At 44.4% G+C, this 21,676-nt stretch overlaps 2 protein-coding genes across 5 annotated transcripts in view; one reads left to right on the top strand and one right to left on the bottom strand.

Annotated features, from left to right (window-relative positions):
- Window positions 1-19,128, bottom strand: part of TMOD2 (tropomodulin 2) — a 51,126-nt gene extending 31,998 nt beyond the window's left edge. Inside the window, exons 1-3 of one of the 2 annotated variants that reach the window (XM_044925016.1) lie at window positions 18,979-19,128; window positions 2,422-2,616; window positions 775-931 (exon numbers count right to left, since the gene is read on the bottom strand). In XM_044925016.1, the coding sequence (XP_044780951.1) occupies window positions 775-931; window positions 2,422-2,547 (283 nt within the window). In that variant the 5' untranslated portion in view covers window positions 2,548-2,616; window positions 18,979-19,128. The remainder of the gene's footprint in view (window positions 1-774; window positions 932-2,421; window positions 2,617-18,978) is intronic. The other variant, XM_044925015.2, reaches the window with a different exon arrangement.
- Window positions 19,129-19,144: 16 nt separating this feature from the next.
- The window catches only part of LYSMD2 (LysM domain containing 2), a 41,552-nt gene continuing 39,020 nt past the window's right edge, over window positions 19,145-21,676 (top strand). The window contains exon 1 of one of the 3 annotated variants that reach the window (XM_044925014.1): window positions 19,145-19,274. The gene's annotated coding sequence lies outside the window, so the exon portion shown is untranslated. Of the gene's footprint in view, window positions 19,401-21,676 lie in introns of all 3 variants that reach the window. The other 2 variants (XM_025295594.2, XM_044925013.1) reach the window with 2 other exon arrangements.

Raw genomic sequence — 21,676 nt, 5'->3', positions numbered from 1 at the left:
GGTGTGTACTTGTTACAACGGCTGAACCTACACTGGCATCATTGTCACCCAAAATCCACAGTTTATATTAGTGTTCACTCTTTTTTGAAAAAATTGGGGTATAGTGGCTTTATAACATTGTACAACAAAGTGAATTAGCTATATGTATACATATATGTATCTCCTTCCTCTTTGCCCTTCCTCCAACCTGTCCCTCATCCTACCCATCTAAGTCACCACAGAGCGGCGAGCTAAGCTCCCTGTACTATGCAGCACGTTCCCACTGGCTATCTCTTTTCACGTGGCAGTGCACATATGTCAATCCCAATATTCCAATTCATCCCACCTCCCTCCTGGGCCATGCCCACATGTCCATTCTCTATGTCTGTCTCTATTCCTGCCCTGCACATAGGTTCATTTGTCCCTGTTTTCTATATATGTATTAATATATGATACTTGTTTTTCTCTTTCTGACTTACTTCACTCCACCTAAATATCCATCAACAGATGAATAGATAAAGAAGATGTGGACTATATACAATGGAATATTACTCAGCCATAAAAAGGAACACAATTGGGTCATTTGTAGAGACATGGAGGGCTCACCCTTGGTGGTGTACGGTCTGTGGGTCTGGACATGTGTACACACACATATGTCCACCAGCCACGATGCTTTTTAATCCTACTGAATCCAGTTCAGGCTTAGTTGCCACTGTCAGGCCAGTTCCCTCACCTGACCCTCCACAACAACACATTGGGGTACTTATGTTGTCAGACTCCACCTGTGGTCCTCACCTTTCTTTTCTCCAGTGAAGGGCACAAAGTCTTCTCTGTCTTTCTGCTCCAAAGCCTCCTTCTCCAGGTACATAAGGAGGTGCTCGCGGTCAAACGGGCCCGTGGCTGCTTTCTGTGTCTGGTCTTTCTGTCGAAATCCAGCTGGCAGCAGTGCACTCTGATGAGACAGAGGAATGAGCAGGAAAGGGGGTGTCTGATATGTTTTCCCTCCCTGACCTCTGCTGTTGTAGGGGGAACTTGGGCAGAGCACACCTCGCAGAGATGAGGGTTGGAGCTCTGGCATGTCTTTGAGGCCCTATTCACTCTAACATTCTGTGTTGACGACGGGTGTTCCCAAAGAGCTCAGGCAGAACTCAGGTGGCTGAAACAGCCTCAGACTGCTGCAGCTGCCTTCCAGAACATGGTGGCAAAAGGCCAGCCACCCTTCACAGCCTCTTTCCTTGCAGATCCCACTTAGGTCTGTCCAGCTGTGCTCCCAGGCATGCATATGGAAGAGCCAATATGGCCACCCTCTCTCTCTTTTTTTTTTTAATTTTAAAAAGCTTTTTTTGGCTGTGTTGGGTCTTCATTGTCTTGTGGGCTTCTCTAGGTGTGGCACTCGGGCTTAGTTCTTCTGAGTCATGTGGGATCTTAAGTTTCCCATCCAGGGATGGAATCCTTGCATTGGAAGGTGGATTCTCAACCACTAGACCACCAGGGAAGTCCCCACACTCATTTCTAATCTCTCCTGGGAAACATCCAAGCTGGTAAGTGAACATTATGATAGCTATTGATATCTGCTTGATTAAACGTAGAGGTATTTCTTTTAAGTTTAAAAAGCAAAAAAAGATACTTGTATTTTTTTTAAGTAAAAACAATATCCAAATTATCTGGCATTATAGAATATCATACAAATATTTTAATGGATGTTTTTATTTATAGTAAAATCACTATTTTAGATGTCCCTGCCTCTAAGTTTGAGATAATACTAGCAGGGCTGAAGAAAGTGCTTGATAAACAAACATTATAACAAGCTATTTACCTTTGTAAGAGCTCATAAAAACATGAGATGCTCCATTTAAATTTATTTGATATTACAGTTACAGTTATTCTAATATACCCATTATTGTGAGATCACCAAGATTTTAACTTGTTTATATATATTAAAGAAATGAGATATTAAAAATATCTGCTTTGGGGGCTACAGATTTGGTTTAAATACCATCTCTGACATTTACCAGGTTACCAGTATGGGATCTATGTAAATTACTTTTCCTGGTCTTTCCCCTTATTTATGAAATGGGAATAATATAATTTAAGTCAAGGACATCTGGGCCCAGCAGAATACATGACTCAGAAGAAACTTGGTCATGTTTCTTTCCTCTTTTCTTTTTCCATAAGTCAGTCTAGTCCTTCTTGGAGTCAATGGAAAATATTTTCTGGTATTTACATTAAACTGGTTTTTGAGAAATGTAATTGCCATATCAAATATGTGGCTACTGAGGTTCTCCATGGTTTATAAAAAAAGTAAGTGATTCAGAACCAATTACGGAAGAACACAGAATCTGCATTTGGAGCTCAGGGATTCCTATACTATTGTTTAAGGACATGCTATATCATTCATCCCACCTTATCACTAACCACCTGCTTCAGTTCCAGGTCACTAACCTCAGGATCTAGGTCATCAAGAACATTTTCCAACTGTTTCAGTTCCTCTTCTGAGAGTTTGCCAAGAAGCTCATCTTCATCAATGTTCTTGTATTTCTCCAGCTCTTTTTGAAAAGGGAGTGCCATGGTTTCTTATATGCCTTTCTCATGGGCCACGGACATTGAACTGTGCCAGCTTCCTAAGACTTCAGAATACTAATAAGAAGAAAGAAAGACTGTTACCTCCTTTTGATAAATAGGACTTATTAGCAGGAGACAGAGCTATGCTATCTGCCCATGGAGTCTTTCCACTGGACGAAATAGTCAACAAAATAAGTAGTATTATCTTCATCGAAGCCTGTCTGCTTACAAACTATTTTCATGCATATTATCTCCCTTATTTAGATGTTTACAATGACGTGGAAAGGAAGCCTGGAGAGATATAGATATCACATTTTACAGATTAATATTCTGAGGCCAAGTGAAACATGAGGCAAGGGGGCAGGGCACAACTTTTAAAAGAATGACATAGCCATAGGACATGACAAAAATTGGTTAGAACCAACAAGGTCCAAGGTGGCAGAAGATGTGACTTCCAGTCAACATTGAGCCTTATTATATGCTCACTGTAACACATTAGCATCTAAATGACACACCCACAGGAGCCAGGACAGTTCTGAGGTCAACCAGCAAAGGCCAAAAAGTGGGCAGTGGCCCATTTCCTGGAAATCTCCACCCTTTTCCCCAAACAGCTGGAATACTCCTCTCCCTTATTCAGTTTCAGCTTAAGTTCAGTCGCTCAGTCGTGTCTGACTCTTTGTGATCCCATGGACTGCAGCATGCCAGGCTTCTCTGTTCTTCACAATGTCCCGGAGTTTGATCAAGCTCATGTCCTTGAGTCAGTGATGCCATCCAACCATCTCATCCTCTGTCATCCTCTTCTCCTTCCGCCTTCAATCTTTCCCAGTGTCAGGGTCTTTTTCAAATGAGTCAGCTCTTTGCATCAGGAGGCCAAAGGATTGGAGTTTCAGCTTCAACATCAGTCCTTCCAATGAATATTCAGGACTGATCTCCTTTAGGATGAACTGGTTGGATCTCCTTGCAGTCCAAGGGGCTCTGAAGAGTCTTCTCCAGCACCACAGTTCAAAGGCATCAATTCTTCAGCGCTCAGCTTTCTTTATAGTCCAACTCTCACATCCATTCATGACTAAGGGAAAAACCATAGCTTTGACTAGATGGACCTTTGTTGGCAAAGTAATATCTCTGCTTTTGAATATGCTCTCTAGGTTGGTCATAACTTTTCTTCCAAGGAGCGTCTTCTAATTTCATGGCTGTAGTCACCATCTGCAGTGATTTTGGAGCCCAAATAAATAAAGTCTGTAACAGTTTCCATTGCTTACCCATCTATTTGCCATGAAGTAATGGGACCAGATGCCATGGTCTTCATTTTCTGAATGTTGAGTTTTAAGCCAATTTTTTCACTCTCCTCTTTCACTTTCATCAAGAGGCTCTTTAGTTCCTCTTTGCTTTCTGCCATAAGGGTGGTATCATCTGCATATCTGAGGTTATTGATATTTCTCCTGGCAATCTTGATTCCAGCTTGTGTTTCTTCCAGTCCAGCGTTTCTCATGATGTATTCTGCATATAAGTTAAATAAGCAGGGTGACAATATACAGCCTTGAACACTTCTTTCCCAATTTGGAACCAGTCTGTTGTTCCATGTCCAGTTCTAACTGTTGCTTCTTTACCTGCATACAGATTTCTCAGGAGGCAGGTCAGGCGGTTTGGTATTCCCATCTCTTTAAGAATTTTCCACAGTTTGTTGTGATCCACACAGTCAAAGGCTTTGGTGTAGTCAATTTAGCAGAAGTAGATGTTTTTCTGGAACTCCCTTGCTTTTTGATGATCTAGTGGATGTTGGCAATTTGATCTCTGGCTCCTCTGCCTTTTTGAAATCTAGCCTGAACATCTGGAATTTCACAGTTCATGAAATTTCACAGTTGAAGCCTGGCTTGAAAAATTTTGAGCATCACTTTGCTAGCATGTGAGATGAGTGCAGTTGTGTGGTAGTTTGAGCATTCTTTGGCATTGCCTTTCTTTGGGACTGGAATGAAAACTGACCTTTTCCAGTCCTGTGGCCACTGCTGAGTTTTCCAAATTTGCTGGCATATTGAGTGCAGCACTTGCACAGCATCATCTTTGAGGATTTGAAATAGCTCAACTGGAATTCCATCACCTCCACTGGCTTTGTTCATAAAGATGCTTCCTAAGGCCCACTTGCCCCCTCCCCCTCATTAGCCTATGAAATTACCTATTGCTATAAAAACTGACAACCCCATACCCTGGTGCTGCTCTAGCCTCAGGGATGGCCCACACTCTGCGAAGTGTGTTTCTAAATAAATATACTTCATACCTATAACTTTGGAGAAGGCAATGGCACCCCACTCCAGTACTCCTGCCTGGAAAATCCCATGGACAGAGGAGCCTGGTAGGCTGCAGTCCATGGGGTCGCTAAGAGTCGGACACGACTGAGCAATTTAGCAGCAACAGCAGCAGCAACCTATAACTTTGTCTCTTACTGAATTCATTCTGTAATGAGACATCAAGAACCCAAGCTTCATTAAGTCCTGAGACCAGGTGTGTGCTCTCAGTTAAAAGATTGCAGGTTCAAACCCCAATCAGACTTGCATGGTTTACGCAAGCAACTGAACGCCTTGCTTGAGGTCTCAGAGCTGGGATGTGCCAGGCCTGCGGAGTTCCTGTGGAGTAAATGCCTTCCCACCAGATTACTCTGCCTCCTTCAGCTTTCCACAGAGAACAACAATGAAAAACAATGCACTAATTGTAAGGCGTTGTAAGGAGCAGACTTGGGTCTTTTCAGAGGGAGAATGATGTGAAGAATACAAAATGGGGCTCATTCAGGAAAGAGAGTTTGAACCATCCGTGTGAGAAAGCTTTGTCAAGAAACTCCCCTGCAAGTACACTAAGACAGAGTCTAAAATTCTGGCTACTCTCTCCACTCTTCTCCCTTCTTTTCTTCTTTCTCCACCTCCCATTCTCTTTCTAGTCTCATTTTCTTTTTGTTTCTAAAGCCATTCTCCCCAATTCTTTGTGCATGCTAAGTCACTCCAGTCATGTTCGATTCTTTGCGATCCCCTGGACCGTAGCCCACCAGGCTCCTCTGTCCATGGGATTCTCCAGGGAAGAATACTGGAGTGTGTTGCCATGTCCTCCTCCAGGGGATCTTCTCAACCCAGGGAATGAACCCACATCTCTTATATCTCCTGCATTGGCAAGCAAGTTCTTTGCCACCTGGTGCCACCTGGGAAGCTGTAATTCTTTGTACCCCTAGACTATTCTTTTTTCAACTTTCTCTTTTTATACTACCTCCCTCCTAAACTTCCATTCAAAATGAAAATTTTCTCCAATCCCTTCTTTCTGGCAGAGGGACTTTACCAATCTCCTCTAGAAAGATAATACTGCATTCAGGAAATAGCAATGTGCTTAACTGACTGTGTTTCTCTTTTGGCAGTATTAATATCAAGCAGATATTTCAAGGCAATAAATACTTGCGTAAACCTACTGTTTGCCAGGCATTGTTCTAAAAAACAGGAATACACAGATAAATAAGATATGACCCCTTCCCCAAGGAGATCACAGCTCAGTGATATATACGTATGTGTGTGTGTGTGTATACATATATATGTACATATGTATAGGATGTCTTCCTTATACATCTTGCCAAAGAACCAGGGCTTTATTCTATTCCAGATGGGGAGTTACTATACATTTTTCAAGAGATATATAACCTTTGATATATAGGCTGCAAAGCATGTTACAGCCACTGCAGCCAGCCCAACGGTGCACCCTGAGGGGACTCAGGATAGGAAAGAACAGAATACTGGCCCTAGATAAGGTACATATCAAAGGAATGATTTCAGTGAGCCCAGTCTTTCACAGCTCCCCACACATAAAAAAGTGCTAAATTCATTAACTTGAGATGTTTGGTTTTCATTAATTAATAGTAATCTTTCAATGGTCTGATTCCTTGGTTTTTGTAGCAAAAAACCCTATATATATGGGTCCCTATGGGTTCCTAGCATACCCTGGAGAAGGCAATGGCACCCCACTCCAGTATTCTTGCCTGGAAACTCCCACGGGCGGAGGAGCCTGGTAGGCTGCAGTCCATGGGGTTGCTAAGGGTTGGACACGACTGAGCGACTTCACTTTCACTTTTCACTTTCATGCATTGGAGAAGGAAATGGCAACCCACTCCAGTGTTCTTGCCTGGAGAATCCCAGGGACGGGGGAGCCTGGTGGGCTGCCATCTATGGGGTCGCACAGAGTCAGACACAACTGAAGTGACTTAGCAGCAGTAGCAGCAGCAGCATACCTCTCAGAGTTATCTGAGAGACCTCTGACCAGGTTTGAGTCCTCAGAAAGTCCACTGAATAAAACACAATTCTCAGCTTTGAGGCTGTGCATTTTTTTTTCAGCTGACAAGTGTTATAACAGAAGTCATGAACACAGTAGGATGGGGTGGGGGAGTTGAGTGGAAACTGTGAAAAAAGTTGTGTTCGAGTCTTGAAGGAAAAGGTCATAAGGTGGATGGTGTATGCAGGGAAAGGCAACAGCATAAACAAAGGTACAGGATAAGGAGGGACTTTCCTGGTGGTTCAGTGCTTAAGACCTTGCACTTCGACTGCCAGGGACTCTGGTTCGATAGCTGGTTGGGAAACAAAGATCCCATATTGCAAGGTGTGGCCAAAAAAACAAAAACAACAAAGACAAAAAAGAAAGTACATGATGCTTGGTGAGTGGCTGGTGTGGCTAGAGGGGAGGAGCAGAGGGGAGAGGAAACAAGAAAAGAGGAGGTGGGGATGCCTGTGAAGGGCCTTCCGATACATCTTGCCAAAATCTGGGCTTTATTCTGTTCCAGACGGGGAGTCACTACACATTTTTCAAGTAGAAGAGTTGGTCTGAGAAGACTTGTTTTCAATAAGGTAATTCAAATGGTAAGAATGAAAACCAGGTTGTTATAGAAAGAGATTGGATGTGGGTGGGCCACTTAAGAGCTATTGGAATATTGTTCCTCTCTCCTTATTTCTACTGTTTACCATGTACCAGTTTCTGGTTTTCTATTTTGGTGTCTTTTCCATATCCAACGTAACTCTCTTTCCCTTCCATCTGCCTCCCTTCTTTTAAACTTCTATTTTGGTGTCTTTTCCATATCCAATGTAACTCTCTTTCCCTTCCATCAGCCTCTCTTCTTTTAAACATCAGCCTCCCTTCTTTTAAACTTCAATATTCCAGTAAAAAAAACAAAACCAAAACAAACCAGAAAAACTCTATCCTACTAAAGTCAGAGAAACCAACTGGACTGTATACACTGTTTTCTGGTCCCAACTACCACTAATTTATTATGTGAGTCTGGACAAGAATCTCAGCCTGCCACGCTCTTAGCTATCAAATGAAATGGTTGAACTACCCTATGGAATAGATTCTAAGACACACGGTTTCTCACTTTAACACTTGGAAATTGAGGACTGTCCCACAACTGATGGTCCTACAATTACTCGTGACCTAGCAATGGTCAAGAAGTCACATCTGCCATGCCTATATATACATAAATATGAAAAGCAACAGCTTCGAAACTAGCAAAAGGGGTGTCAGGGATTTGCAAAATGTCCCAGGGACTTTTTAAAAGAGTGAAACACTCTTTTAAAACTTATCATAAGGTTTAAGAGCCAACATCAAAGGCTTTTAGATTTTTTACAGGTTTTTAAAATTTAATTTAAATAATTTACCATTTATTTAAAATTTAAAAAATTACCACTCTTCATAGCATGAAGGAGATACTGTGTGGAAAAGACCAGTGATTCAGAAAGTTGGAATCTGAACATGAAGAAGCTTTAAGACTATTAACCAATTCATTTCCATTTTCCCTTTTTATGTATGCACAGAGGTGATACATGATTTTTTTTTAAACTATGCGTATTCGTAGACACTTTATTTGTAATAGCCAAAACCGTAAACAACCTGAATGATCATTAGTAGGTGAGTAGATAAACAAATTGTGGTAATCCACCTAATGGAATTGAGAAGTAGAATATTTCCTGCCATATCAGTAAACAAAGGCTCTCACAGTCATCAGTGATTGCAACCACTATCAATGCTGAGCCCTGAAGGAAGTCGGGAAAGAAAGAATACCTGCCGTCTAGCAGCCATCAGACCACAGTCATGCTCTACAGTAAGCCTTGAGGAAAGTCAGGATGTGAAAACACAGGATACTGGCCCCAGAGAGGTGAGGTATATATCAAAGGAATGATTTCAGTGAGCCCAGACTCCTGCATCTTCCCTACATAGAAAATCGCTAAGTTCCTTAATTTGAGATATCTGGTTTCCCTTTAATTAACAATAATCTTTTGATGTTCAGATTACTTGTCCTTTGTTGCAAAACTTCTATATAATCTGCCACCCCCATTTGCCTCTTCAAAGCGGTCTCTCAGGATTACTTGAGAGGCTGTCTCCCAGGCTTGACATCCTAAAAATTCCCGCTGAATATAACATAACTCTCAACTTTTAGATTGTGGATATTTTTTAAGTCAACAGAATCTACTCAGAAATAAAAAGTAATGAACTATTGATACACACAACAACACGGATAAATCTCAAAACAATTATACTGAATGAAAGAAGCCACACCAAAAAGAATGTATGTGGCATGGTTCCATTTGTCTAAAATTCTAGAAAATGTAAACTGATCTATATGACAGCAAGCATATCAGTAGTTGCTTGGGGATGGAAGAGAGGTAGGGAGGGGAAGAGGAGTAGGAAGGGGCATCAGGAAATTTGGTGGGTTTCTCATAACGGCTTCACAGGTGTATACATTTGTCAAAACTCATCAAACTTTTGCTTCAAATATGTGCAATTTGTTGAATGTCAATTCAAAAAACTATGTGTAAATCTAAAACAGCTCTTCAATAAAGTAAAAAATACATTTTTAAGAAGGGTCACTTTCTTTTTGGTAATGCTGTGTGCCTTTCAGGATCTTAGTTCCCTGGCCAGGGACTGAACCCAGGCCCCGACAGTTAAAGAATCAAGTCCTAACCACTGGACCACCAGGGAATTCCCAAGAAGGGTCACATTTTAATTGGTAGCACAGGCACTTCCCTAGCAGTCCAGTGGTTAAGACTTCATGTTTCCAATGCAGGGCGTGCAGGTTTGATCCCTGATGGGGGGTGGGGTGGAGGGAAAAAGATCCCACATGCTGTGTGATGCAGACAAATGATGAAAAAAATTAAAGACAATAATTGGCAGAATTTTTCTTCACAGTGCTATGTAAAATATTGGTATATTTTATGACTCAGGTATCTTAGATAAGATTCTATTTGTAGTTCTGGTCCAGAATTCTACAAGTATACCCCAACTTCTTATCTTCCCCTGAAACAGACTAGTTCTGGTTTTCTTGATCATACCATTAATTTACCAATCATGAGTAAGTGTTCATGTGCGTGCTTAGTTGTTCAGTCGTGTCGGACTCTTTGTGACCCTAGAGACTACAGTCTGCCAGGTTCCTCTGTCAATGGGATTCTCCAGGCAAGAATACTGGAGTGGGTTGCCATTTCCTCCTTTAGGGGATCTTCCCTACCCAGGGATTGAAACCGCATCTCCTGCACTGGCAGGCAGATTCTTTACCACTGAGCCACTTGGGAAGCTGAATCTACCACTCACTTCCAAAATTCTGATCAGCTGAATTTCCTCCCTTTCCACCCTTGTCTCACTGGTTACCACTTCCACTGGATTCTTCCTGCATGATACTTTTCACATCATCTTTTTCTGTCAGTCTTGTTTTAGATCTTTGTTCCTTTGGACTTGGAGTACCCTCATTGCATTTTTAAAGGATTCTATTCTTCCCTCTAAGCCATCAGAGTACTATAGTTAGATCATCTTTCTTCACACTTCAAACAAGCCACTTCCCTGATTAAGGACTTACAATGGCTCCCTTTTGTCTACAGAATGAAATTTACACAACCTAGCATCCCAAGCTCCCACTATTTGGCTTTGATCTGCACTTTGCATTTTCTGTCTTCATAACTTTCCTGAGGGAGCCCTCCAACCCAGCCAAAATGGTTTATTCACTCTCTGTGGTAGGCAGAATAATGGTGCCCTAAAGATGCCCACATGCTAATCCCCAGAATCTGGGATGTTACTTTACATGGCAAAAAGGACTGGGTGTGATTAAATCAAGGATCGTAAACTAGGGAGACTATCCTGGATTATCTGGGTGGGCCCACTGTAATCACAAAGGCTCTTAAAATATGGGACAGGAAGGTAGAAGAGTCAGAGAATGAGATGTGATGACAGAAGCAGAGGGACAGAGTGATGCAATTGCTGGCTTTGAAGATACAGGAAGGGGCCAAGAGCCAAGAAATGTGTGCGGCCTCTAGAAGCTGGAAAAGGTCTGGGAATGAATTCTCCCCAGAGCCTTCAGAAAGAAATGCAGCCCTGCTGACAGGCTGATCTTAACCCAGTGAAATCTGCTTTGGACTTCCCACCTCCTAAGCAATGCCATAATAAATTTGTGCTGTTTTAGGCGCCTGCATTTGTGACAGCAGCAATCAGAAACTAATATACTCCCTTATTCATGGACTTCCATTTTCCCAGATAATTTTTCTGGACACTCGTTTGCCCCTTCCCTCTCCATTCACTCCCGGCACTGCTCTGTGCCCCAGGAAGGTGATGTATTTACACAGCATCATCAGGCTTCCTTGCTCTCTGACTTGTTTGGCCAACAGGAGGCACCAGCAGGAAACTGGAGGGAGGCTGGTGCAGAGGGCAACACGGCCCACTAGCAAGCCTTCCCTGTAGGGCTGCCCCCCCGACCCCCCCCCCCCCCCCCCCCACGTCTTGCTGACTTGAGGCCTGGGGGTGATGAAGGGTCCCTGTGTGGCTGGTGCCAGATTTCCGCCTTGTTAGACTCCTTACACCCTCCCTACAACTCTGTAAATAGGATCCTTATTTAAATTCCCTCAAATTACTCAGTTGAGTGTATCCTCTGTTTCTTGTTGGGACCTTGGCTGATACTGTAATGTCACTTGGAATGCTGTTCTCTGCTCTCATGGCCAATCCATGAGCTCTGCTTTGGAGACCTGGCTCAGGTCCCAGCTCTGCGGACCACAGAATGTCAGGGCTGAGTGAGGCCTGAAAGGTCATCCAGTCCAGCAACATAGATGGTTTTTCTCCTACTTCTCTGACCACTTCTTCTTGATCTCCTTTGGCAATTCTTCCTCTGCCTTAACTACTGGCATGTTACAAGATCCCGTCTTACCATTTCTTTTCTTACACTGCACATTCCCCCTGGGAGAAACTCGTCCCCTCCAAAATTCTCATTATAATCCACATCCTGAGGACCCTCAAATCTTTGATTAAGACTTTGTTCCTTGAGGACTAGATCCATGTATTCCCGCTGCTGAACCAACATCTCCACTTCACTGAATCAGGCATCTCAAATGGTAGAAGTACTTGCATCATCTTTCCTGCCAAATAGCTTTTCCTCCTCTGGAATTTCCAATTTCAGAAATTTGGCCAAGGAAGCAGGGGACCATCCTTGACATCTCCTCTTCCTTGTCTCCTCCTCATTCATCAATCCAGTCCTTAAACCTAAACATGTTGAGGATCCATCTGCTTCACTCATCTGCACTTCCACATCCAGTCTCAGTCCATTTTGATCAATTCTTCATACAAATGGCCAAAGTGATCTTTTTAAACAATTCTGCCCTAGTTACTTAAAATCTTCCTGTGGCTTCCCTTTGCCTTCAGGATAAGGTTCAGACCCACAGTTTGACCTCTGTCATCTTCATCAGCCTCATCCTGCACTGCACCCCCAGCTTCCCCTGGCTCCAGCCTCCTGGACTGCTTCCAACTCCTGGATCACGCCTTATGTTGTTTCCTCTGCTCAGAGCACTCTTACCCCTTCTTCCTCTGGCTGACTGCTAGCCAGCTCAGCTCATCTTCCAGTCTCAATGTAAGCTTCACTCAGTTTGGTGCTCTGTAATAACCTAGAGGGGTGGGATGAGGGGGCGAGTGGGAGGGAGGCTCATCAGGGAGGCGAGGGATACACGTATACATATAGCTGATTCTCATTGTTGTACAGCAGAAACTAACATGACACTGTAAAGCAATTATACTCCAATTAAAAAATAAATATGAATGTAAGTTTCAATTCCTCGAAGTTGCCTTGTTTGTAACCCAGGCAGGTCTGAGTCATTCCCCACCCCAAGCCACACCCCTTGTTCAGAGCTCTTCTTGACTTTATTACAACTGCTTGTTTTATCTCTTTTTTGCTAAGCTCTGTGAGGGTGGGGACCGTATCTGTTTTAGTCACTGTTATGGTCCTGGCTCCCAGCACAGGTCTTGACCCAGGATAGGCATCCAACAAATATCAAATGAAGGAAATGAGCTCAGAAAGGTGAAGTGACCTGTTGGTTCAAAACTCATCCCACCATATCCACAGCCTCCACTTTCTGTCATGGAACTTTCTGAGGCCACTTAAGCACAGAACAGTTGCTCTGTTCCCTAAATTCAACTACACTGCCAAACCCTAGAGGACAGGGATGATGTCATGATTCTTCTATTCCTAGGCCTCTTGTAGATTCATTCAACAAATATCTACTGACAGCCCACCTTTTTTCACTGCTGGGACAAGAGTAGTGAGCAAAACAGATGATACCTCATACTGGACCAGAGCTGAGCTTACAGTTTGGCAGTAGGAGAGACATTAATTAGGTAGTTACAATAACATGTTAATACTATGTAACAGTCCCTGTTAAAACAAACTGCATATGTTGCACTAGTGCCTCAGTAGGGTATGAAAGCCACAGGAGAAAAATAAAAATAATGCACCCTCCTGAAGCACAACTTTGAAGATTTGGGGGAAAGCTGGTTTTATTTTTAATAACAAATATAGATGTATGTGGACATATTATTCACACAGCTTTTAAAGTCAAATCACAGATTTCTGGCTCAAGGATGGCCTGCTTTAGCCCCTACTCAGGGCCCCGAGTGTTCACACTTGCCCTCTCCTCCTATTAGTGATGCTGCAGTGGATAGCTTCCAACATCACTGCAGTCTCACCTCTGGCAGATTGCTTGTCCCATGGCGAGCTCTCAACATGCAGCAAGAGACTAATGGGCACACTGGAGCGAAGCAAGTGCCAAGCAGCGCTTTCAGGAGTCCAGGTGCACATGCATACCAAGAAGGTTAGAAAACGAAAACAGGAGCAAGGACTGGAGCTGAAGAAGGACGACTTGGGCCCTTCAATAACTCTCCCTATGAGAGACATGAACCCTGAAAAGGAGAGCAAGGAGTGTGGCTTTCTTTACTTCTTCTCCCACTACCTTACTTGTATATGTATTTCAAACTGGCATGAAAGAGGAAAACCAGGTACAACACAAAGTGCCCAAACTTTGGCCTCACCTCCACACAGACTTGGAATCAAACCCAAATTCAGCCCTATTTAATAAGCCTGCTCCAAACCAAAGACCCATTTTTACAGAAGAGTAACAAAAAACACTTGTAAAACCTAGTGAAAAGTTTTTTAAATGGGTAAAACTGCCATGAATTGCTTAGGAGTACATATGTATCTGGGAAAGCTACAAAGGACAACACATGGAAAGGACAGACATCTCAGAAGGAGGGGCGGGGGATCTGATGGGGAAAGGACGACCTGACCTTCCACCTCACTGATGATGATTTCATCCCAAGAGGGGAGGTCAGTATGTGAGAAGTTATTATTCTTTATTATGTATCTTCAATATTTTATAATAATCTTTAAACAATGAGTGAACCAGTTTACACAAGACAGCCAAATCTACATTTTCTAAAACTAATAAATTAGAAAAAAAATCAGCTTAGCAATATATCCTCCAACAAAACAAATCAGGAATTTTTAAATTGGAGTATAATTGCTTTACAATTTGTGTCCATTTCTGTTGAACAACAAAATGAATCAGCTACATGTATACATATATCCCCTTCTTCACCCCCCCAATCCTACCCCCCTAGGTCACCACAGAGCAAGGAGCTGAGCTGCCTGTGTTATAAAGTAGCTCCCCACTAGGTATCAAAACAGGAAGTAATCCTACATATTTAATTTGTTTCTAGCTGCAGGCAAATACAAAGATGTGTACAAAACACATAGCCTATGTTTTGGAATCTAGCTATTTCAAGATGGCTCTTTCGAGTCTGTTTTTTTTTTTTAAGTAACCAAGTGGCTCCTGCCATATCCTCAAAAATTTGTGCAGGAGATGCAGGACAGAGAATGGGGTGTGATAAGGAGGAATTTCAGGCAAAAAATATGAGAAAGCAATTGGAAGGGGCAAGCTGAATAGAGAATGAGGAATAGATCTTACCAGAATGAAAAGATCTCACAACACAAACGTGGCCATAGCTTAACCTGCTCAAAACAGTCTCCTTTTAAAACAGTGTGCCCACCAGTAACCACTCCCTCCAGGTTCAGAAGAGAACAGAAGACAAAAAGCATAGGCCTTGGAGTCAACTAGCCCTGGATCTGATGGTTACAATCCATGTGCGAGTGACAGCCTCTCCGAGCCTCTGTCTCATCCTCGGTGAAACAGGCAGAGCAGTACTTATCTCAGAGGGTGGAGGTGATGTTTAATGTGGTGATGTATGTACCAGGAACAGCTGCTAACACATGCGAGCCCTCAGTCAAAGCCATTTCTCTTTTGTCCTTGGGTGCAGCCTTCTACGTGGGCTATTTGTTCCCTCCATTATCCTTGTCAGGATCTGTTGAACGTGGAGAGGCAGCACCCTATAGGAACCCTGGGTCAGCGCTGCCAGGTGTAGTGAGCTGCCATGGGGAGGCTGGCCAAAGTATGAGATAGGTTTCCACCTGGGCAGGAAGTTGCCAAGAAGCTTCCTGGCAGGGGCAGAAGGGCTCTAACATGGAAAATCTCACTGTCTGCTCAGACCGCCACCTGGTTTCTAATTCTCCTGGCAGGTCCTACTCCCTGTCACTGCCCTATCCTTTGTCTGGCTCTATTCTCTGCTTTCTAAGGAGTTCCTGTTTATGGACTTCCGTGTACCTCCTTGCCTTCCACTTGGGTGTCTGGGTCTCCAGCTGTCTATTGGTTCTAGCTATGTCCCCTCATCTTGGCTTTGGGAAGTTATGGGCTTCTCACCTCCTGACTGGCACCAAGGGTTCCCTACTGTTTGTTGACAAAAGCTGGCTTCTGTCTGCTTATGAATCTTGGACTCAACTATCTTCTCTCCCTCTCTGGCATCTGTCTCCCAGTTTGATTTTGAGCAAAGCTTTGTTAAGGGTTACAGGTGCTATGTGCCCTTTGACTCATGACTGCCTATCAAGATGATATGCAACATATTTAATAACTGGTGTGAAATGGGCATTGGCCATCAGAATGGATGTCGGCTATAAACAAGAGGGGTGGCTGACCCTGCATATATTGGCTGAACAGCATCCCAGCTCCCTAGACTCCAGACCCCTCCCTCTGCTCTGACAAGAGGCCTCCTGGTTCTTTCACTGGACTGAAACCTCAGATTTCCTCCTTACTCCTCATATCCTGGCTTGCTGCAGCTGGTCTTGTGCCTTGTGTCATGAGCTCCTATTACCCACAGTCCTAGGGCTGACCTTCTCATTCCCTCTCTATTCAGATATCACCAGGGAAACCCAGGAATACAGATGATACACAGGAAAGAGATGGGCTAGCCTTGGTGCCAAACCAGGGGGACAAAACATAAAAGCATATGAGTGTGTCTGTGTGTAGGAAAATATCCTTGAGCAAAAGATTCAGTATAAAATTAAAGTGTTATATCTTAAGAATTGGTTTCTTAAAATATAATCTTAATCTGTTTTCTTAGTCTGGTAATAGGAAATCTCTTCTGCACTTGCCTTCTATGAGCTCCTTTGATCCACTTATAGTCTATAAGGAAACATTTGGTTGTATGTGATTCACAAATAAAGCGAACAAGAGGAAATCCTTGAACTTCTGTCAGAAAGCTGGGTCTGTTTTTCCTCCAATGTTCCCTAATTCAAAATAAAAAGAACCAGCACCTAGAACTTCCTGCTATAGAGGCACAGTTCTTGAACTCAGAGAGAAAAGGGACAGCGCTTTCAGGATGGTTTGTGGGGAGGGCTAGAAATTCTAAGGTATGGGAATTTCAGAATTTGAGGTTGGAAGTAGGGGATGGGGTGTCTTAAGAATAAATGATTGATAGTAGTTAAGACAAAGCAAGAAAGAGAACTTCCCCTGACCCTGCTCACTCCTCCAACAGGACTGAAGTCTTGAGTGAGCGCAGTGTGACACAGACTCACTGAGCTCCCTGTAGGTTCACTGCAGGCGTCCACACTGTCCCCCGCAATCCTTTCCCTTTGTTTGCTTATCTATTTGATCAATCACCCCAATTTTTAATTTAAAAAGTTCAAATCTACAGAAAAGGTAAAAGAACAGAACACCCATATACCATTCTCTTTGATTCACTGTCAGCATTTTGCTACATTCTCCAGCTTCCTCCCCAACCCTTTACTCCCCCTACCCTGAACCAGCTGAAAGTTGCAGATGTCATGGCGTTTTGCCTCTAATGCCTACATCTCAAAAAAAAATGACAGTGTCCGACATGACCACCGTACCATCGCTGCACCTAAGGAAGTGAAAAGTAATCCCATGATATTTATCTAATATGTAGTCCATAGTCAAATCTCTCCAATTGTCTCCAACTAATCAATCATAGCTTTTTTCTCTTCTTCTGATTTAGGATCCAAAGTTCATACATCCCAATTTATTGTTAAGTCAGTTGAATATTTTAATCTACAATACCCTGGACCCACCATCTTTTTGGCAGGAACATTACACAGGTGAAGTTATGACCACCTCATTGCATAACCCAACCGGAGACTCATGGTATGTGTTGGTATGCTTGATCATTCAGCTGAGGTGATGACTTTCTCATCTCTCTATTGTAAGGACACATTTTCCCTAGGTACTATGTGGCAAGATACTTTGATATAATGTCAAAATCCTCTTCCCTAACAACCTCTGGCTCAAAGGTTTTGTCATCTGTGGATGAATCCTTGCCTGAATCAGTTACATTAGAGTTGCAGAGCACTGGTTTTCTGATTCTCTCATTTCTTCTATTGTGTATTTATTATTCAAACAATGACCCATCAGTACCCATCCTCTCTATCCTCAGTGTCTGAACTCTCTGGTTACTTTCTCTGCGGTTCCTCCCCTTCTCCTTGCTCACCACCTCTGAGGGCTCCTGCCTAGCCCTGGGGAGCCATTTACATCTCCCTTTACCTCTCATCAGTTCACCTTCAGCCAATTAAAAACAAACACAGAAAATCCACAGCATGTTGTTGTCTACATATTTATAGTAATTCACAAAAATTAAAACAGTTGTAATGCATATTTATTGGATTAGGCTGCAGAGAGTAGAGAAAACCAGTTCTATTTTTGAAAAAAATCAAGTTGCCTAAACCCTGAAAAATCTTTTTTCCTCACTAGGTAAAACCTCCTCTTCTGTCAGTGTCAGGCTTTCTATAATGGTGTTGAACAGACGCACCCTCCTCTCCTTAGTTTCTTGATAGGAGACCCTTGGAAGAACAGAGGTTTAGAAATCATTTAGGCGGAATACCCGGTTTTACGTGGAGAAAGAGGTTAACAGAGGTGAAGAGACTTGCCCAGCTCCTTAATGGCAGAGCTAGGGAAATGGGTTTTTATGATACCTGCTCCGACCTTCTTTTCATTCCCTTCCCAAGGACCTGGTGATCCCGATGTTTAATAGGCAAGAGGAAGCCCATAGCATTCACAGCCTTCGTTGCTAATTCGCATTTTGCCTGCATCACCTTCCCATCTTTGAATACTTCAAAAATTCCCATTAGGAGCCATTATTGTCATTGTTATTATTAAAAACCAATTTTCACTCCTGCAGGTCAACCAGGAAAATTTAGGAAGACTCAAGGGAGCACATGCTAACATTACTTAAACCAGAAAAAAAAAAAAAAAAAAAAGAGTCTCACGACCTGCATCAGGCCGCTCTCAGAACGCTGCTTTCTCGGAGGCTGAAACACCCTGCGGGTGACAGTTCCAGCCGGAGTCCACCCTTCCCCGCCGCCCGATCTAACGCTGCAGTGACAGGCATTAGGCTCCAGGAGCTTGTCAAACGTTCACAGGAGAGAAGTGGGGAACAAAGCCCAGCGTGGAAACACCCGGCCCCGCAGCTCAGGGAGGACAGAGACCGCGCCCTCCCTGCGGCGGCCGGGGGATGCAGAGACTGCGGAGCCGCAGTGCAGCGCGTGGGACCCACACCCGCTGGGCGCCTCCCTCCCGCGCAGCCCTCCACCGCGCTTTCCTCCGCGCCGCGGGCCGAGCCGAGGAGGCCAGAAGAGGTGCCGGCTCCGCGCGCCCTCCCGGCTGAGCGCCAACCCCGCAGAGCATCCTCCCGCGGGCAGGGAGGGTGCGGCCGCCCCGCGCTGCTGGCCTGGGGGCTGCAGACGGCACCTCTCCCGGGGGGGCCCCCACCCACCCCCGGCGCGCTCACCCGTGCGTGCGCCCATCCCGGAGCGGGCGGTGCGGGCAGTCAGTCCGTCTACCCCGAAGTAGCGGGGCCGGCGAGCAGGGCGGCGCCGTGGCCCGGGAGAGCGCGGCGATCAACAGGCGGCTCCCGGCCGGGCGCGGCGCCGGGGCGCGCGGCTGCCTCGGAGCAGGCTGGGAAGCGTAGTTCGGAGCGGCGAGAGGCGGCCGCGCGGAGGCTGGACCCCCTGTCCCTGGCTGTCACCCCGGGCTTCCCCACCCTCTGCTGCAGGTGTTCTCGCCCGGAATCTGAGTCCCGACCCTGTAAGCGCTGTGCGGGCGAACAGGACCTCAGCCTTGGGACCAGGCTGTAACGGGCTCTCTTGAGAAGCCCGGGGTTACGGATAGGTTGGGTGGCAAAGGCTCTCCAAGCTCGTGAGGAGCAGCTGGGTGAGTGAGCACCGTTACTTCGAAGCCGTGAGAACACCGGCTTAGACACAGATGAGGCCTGTCCTGGGTTTTACTGGCTTTACGCCGGCCTCAGGCGGAGCGTGGGGAGTAGTGGTTGGGGCACATGCCTGGGCGTAGGGAGATGGGGTGTGGCGAGGCTGATCTAAAGTTTGTGGGTGAGGATGTTCGCCAGCCCACGCACACGCGGTGGCTTCACTGAGAGCCTCAGCATCCTCATGTGTAAAGTATAGACTTAAAGCTTGAAGGTAAGTTGTGAGGACCAAATGCATTTTAGGTGCGTATGTGAAAGCCCTGTGGTCAGGCCCTTAGCACATACTCAATAACGTTCCTCAGGAGTTACAGGGAGACCCGGGCATACTTCCGATCTTGAAAGCCCTGTGTATAATGCTAAGCTAAAGATAGTTGGCCTCGTTGGTCGGGATAAATAAATGTTAAAGCCCACCGAGTTCGCTGTTGTCAGCTATTTAGCCGGCTCACTTCACCCAGAATATGTACTGTGATGTGTCCTCTATGCCAGGTTCTTGGGAGCTACAGACAGAGAAAATACTGTCTGGTCTGTGAAGCATGGAAGCGGGGGGTGGGGGCGGGGGGGTGGTGCGACCTAGGACAAAGATTGCAATTATGAAAATACATGGCATAATAAGGTTACCTTCCAAAAGCATTTTCTACCACATGTGACATCTTTCCTTTTTGAACTCTTGCTGCATACTTTCAATGCAATATTTCACATTATGGTGGGATTTGCATTTTCCAGATGTGGTGGAAGGAAAATGAACCAAAGGGATGGATGCAGCATTGCTGGCATAATCTCTGAAACAGGCAAAGAGTGAATGGATGTAAATCAGCATCATAATCTGGCAATGACCTGTGCAGTGGTCATGTGACCCCCCCCCCAAAAAAAATGCTGCAGAGAAAATTCCATGTTTGAAAATAGTAGCATCACTTTGCCTTTGTGGAAGTACATTCCTATCCATGTTCTCATTTGACTTTTCCAACAACGCTGTGAGATGCAGGGTGAGGATTTTCTTCAGTCAGAGTTTCAAGAGGCACAGAGAGGTGATATGAGTTATTCAAGGCCATCCAGCTGGTCACTAAGCCTTCCTCTCCTTCTGTCCTGGCCTTCTCTGAAGAGGCACTCTCAGTGCTGTCTTTCATTTGTACATTTCAAAACAGGGCCATGTTTTCCCCAGGAAGAGGGCTGAATCAGAAAATAAAGTTAATTCTTAAAGGCTCTTGGAACTATAAGCTAGAACAATGGCATCCGGTAGCTGCTGACCGAGAGACCAGTGTTGTGTCCACTAGCAGCACTGTAGTGGTGGACTACAGCTTCTGTCACTACACTGTAGTGATGGACTACACCTTCTGTCACTACACTGTAGTGGTGGACTACAGATTCTGGGGAACCTCCTCACCAGAATGGCGAATCCGCAAGAGAAGGAGTGAAATGAAAGGGAGGTGTGGCCACATCAATTTAAATCACATTCCCATGTTTTCCTGTATTTTTTTTATTCCAAATGTCCTATGTAACAGATCCGATGCCTTTGACTTTTTTTATGTTGTACATTTGTCACAAATTATAGCTTTCTGTTAAATAAGAATAGGACTGCTAACAGATCAAGCTAGTCGCTTCCCCAGAGAAAGCTGGTGGTAGGCATAAGCTGAAAATAACAAAGCAATTTTATCAGATTGTAAGAAAGGGTAGCAAATGTTTAATATAGCAAAGATGCTTTGTTGTTGTTGTTCAGTCACTAAGTCATGTCCAACTCTTTGCGACCCCATGAACTGCAGCACACCAGGCTTCTTTGTCCTTCACTATCTCCCTGAGTTTGCTCAAACTCAGGTCCATTGAGTCAGTGATGCTATCCAACCATCTCATCCTCTGTTGTCCCCTTCTCTTCTTGCCCTCAATCTTTCCCAGCATCAGAGTGTTTTCCAGTGAGTCAGCTCTCCATATCAGGTGGCCAAAATATTGGAGCTTCAGCTTCAGCATCAGTCTTTCCTATGAATATTCAGGGTTAATTTCCTTTAGGATTGACTGGTTGGATCTCCTTGCTGTCCAAGGGACTCTCAAGAGTCTTCCCCAACACCACAGTTCAAAAGTGTCAATTCTTCAGTGCTCAGCCTTCTTTATGGTCCAACTCTCACATCTGTACATGACTACTGGAAAAACCATAGCTTTGACTATATAGACCTTTGTTGGCAAAGTGATGTCTCTGCTTTTTAATACACTGTTTAGGTTTGTCGTAGCTATTCTT

The sequence above is a fragment of the Bubalus bubalis genome, chromosome 11 (genome assembly GCF_019923935.1).
Source record: "Bubalus bubalis isolate 160015118507 breed Murrah chromosome 11, NDDB_SH_1, whole genome shotgun sequence".
In the NCBI taxonomy this organism is placed as follows: Eukaryota; Metazoa; Chordata; class Mammalia; order Artiodactyla; family Bovidae; genus Bubalus; species Bubalus bubalis.
This window is presented reverse-complemented; position numbering and strand designations above follow the sequence as displayed.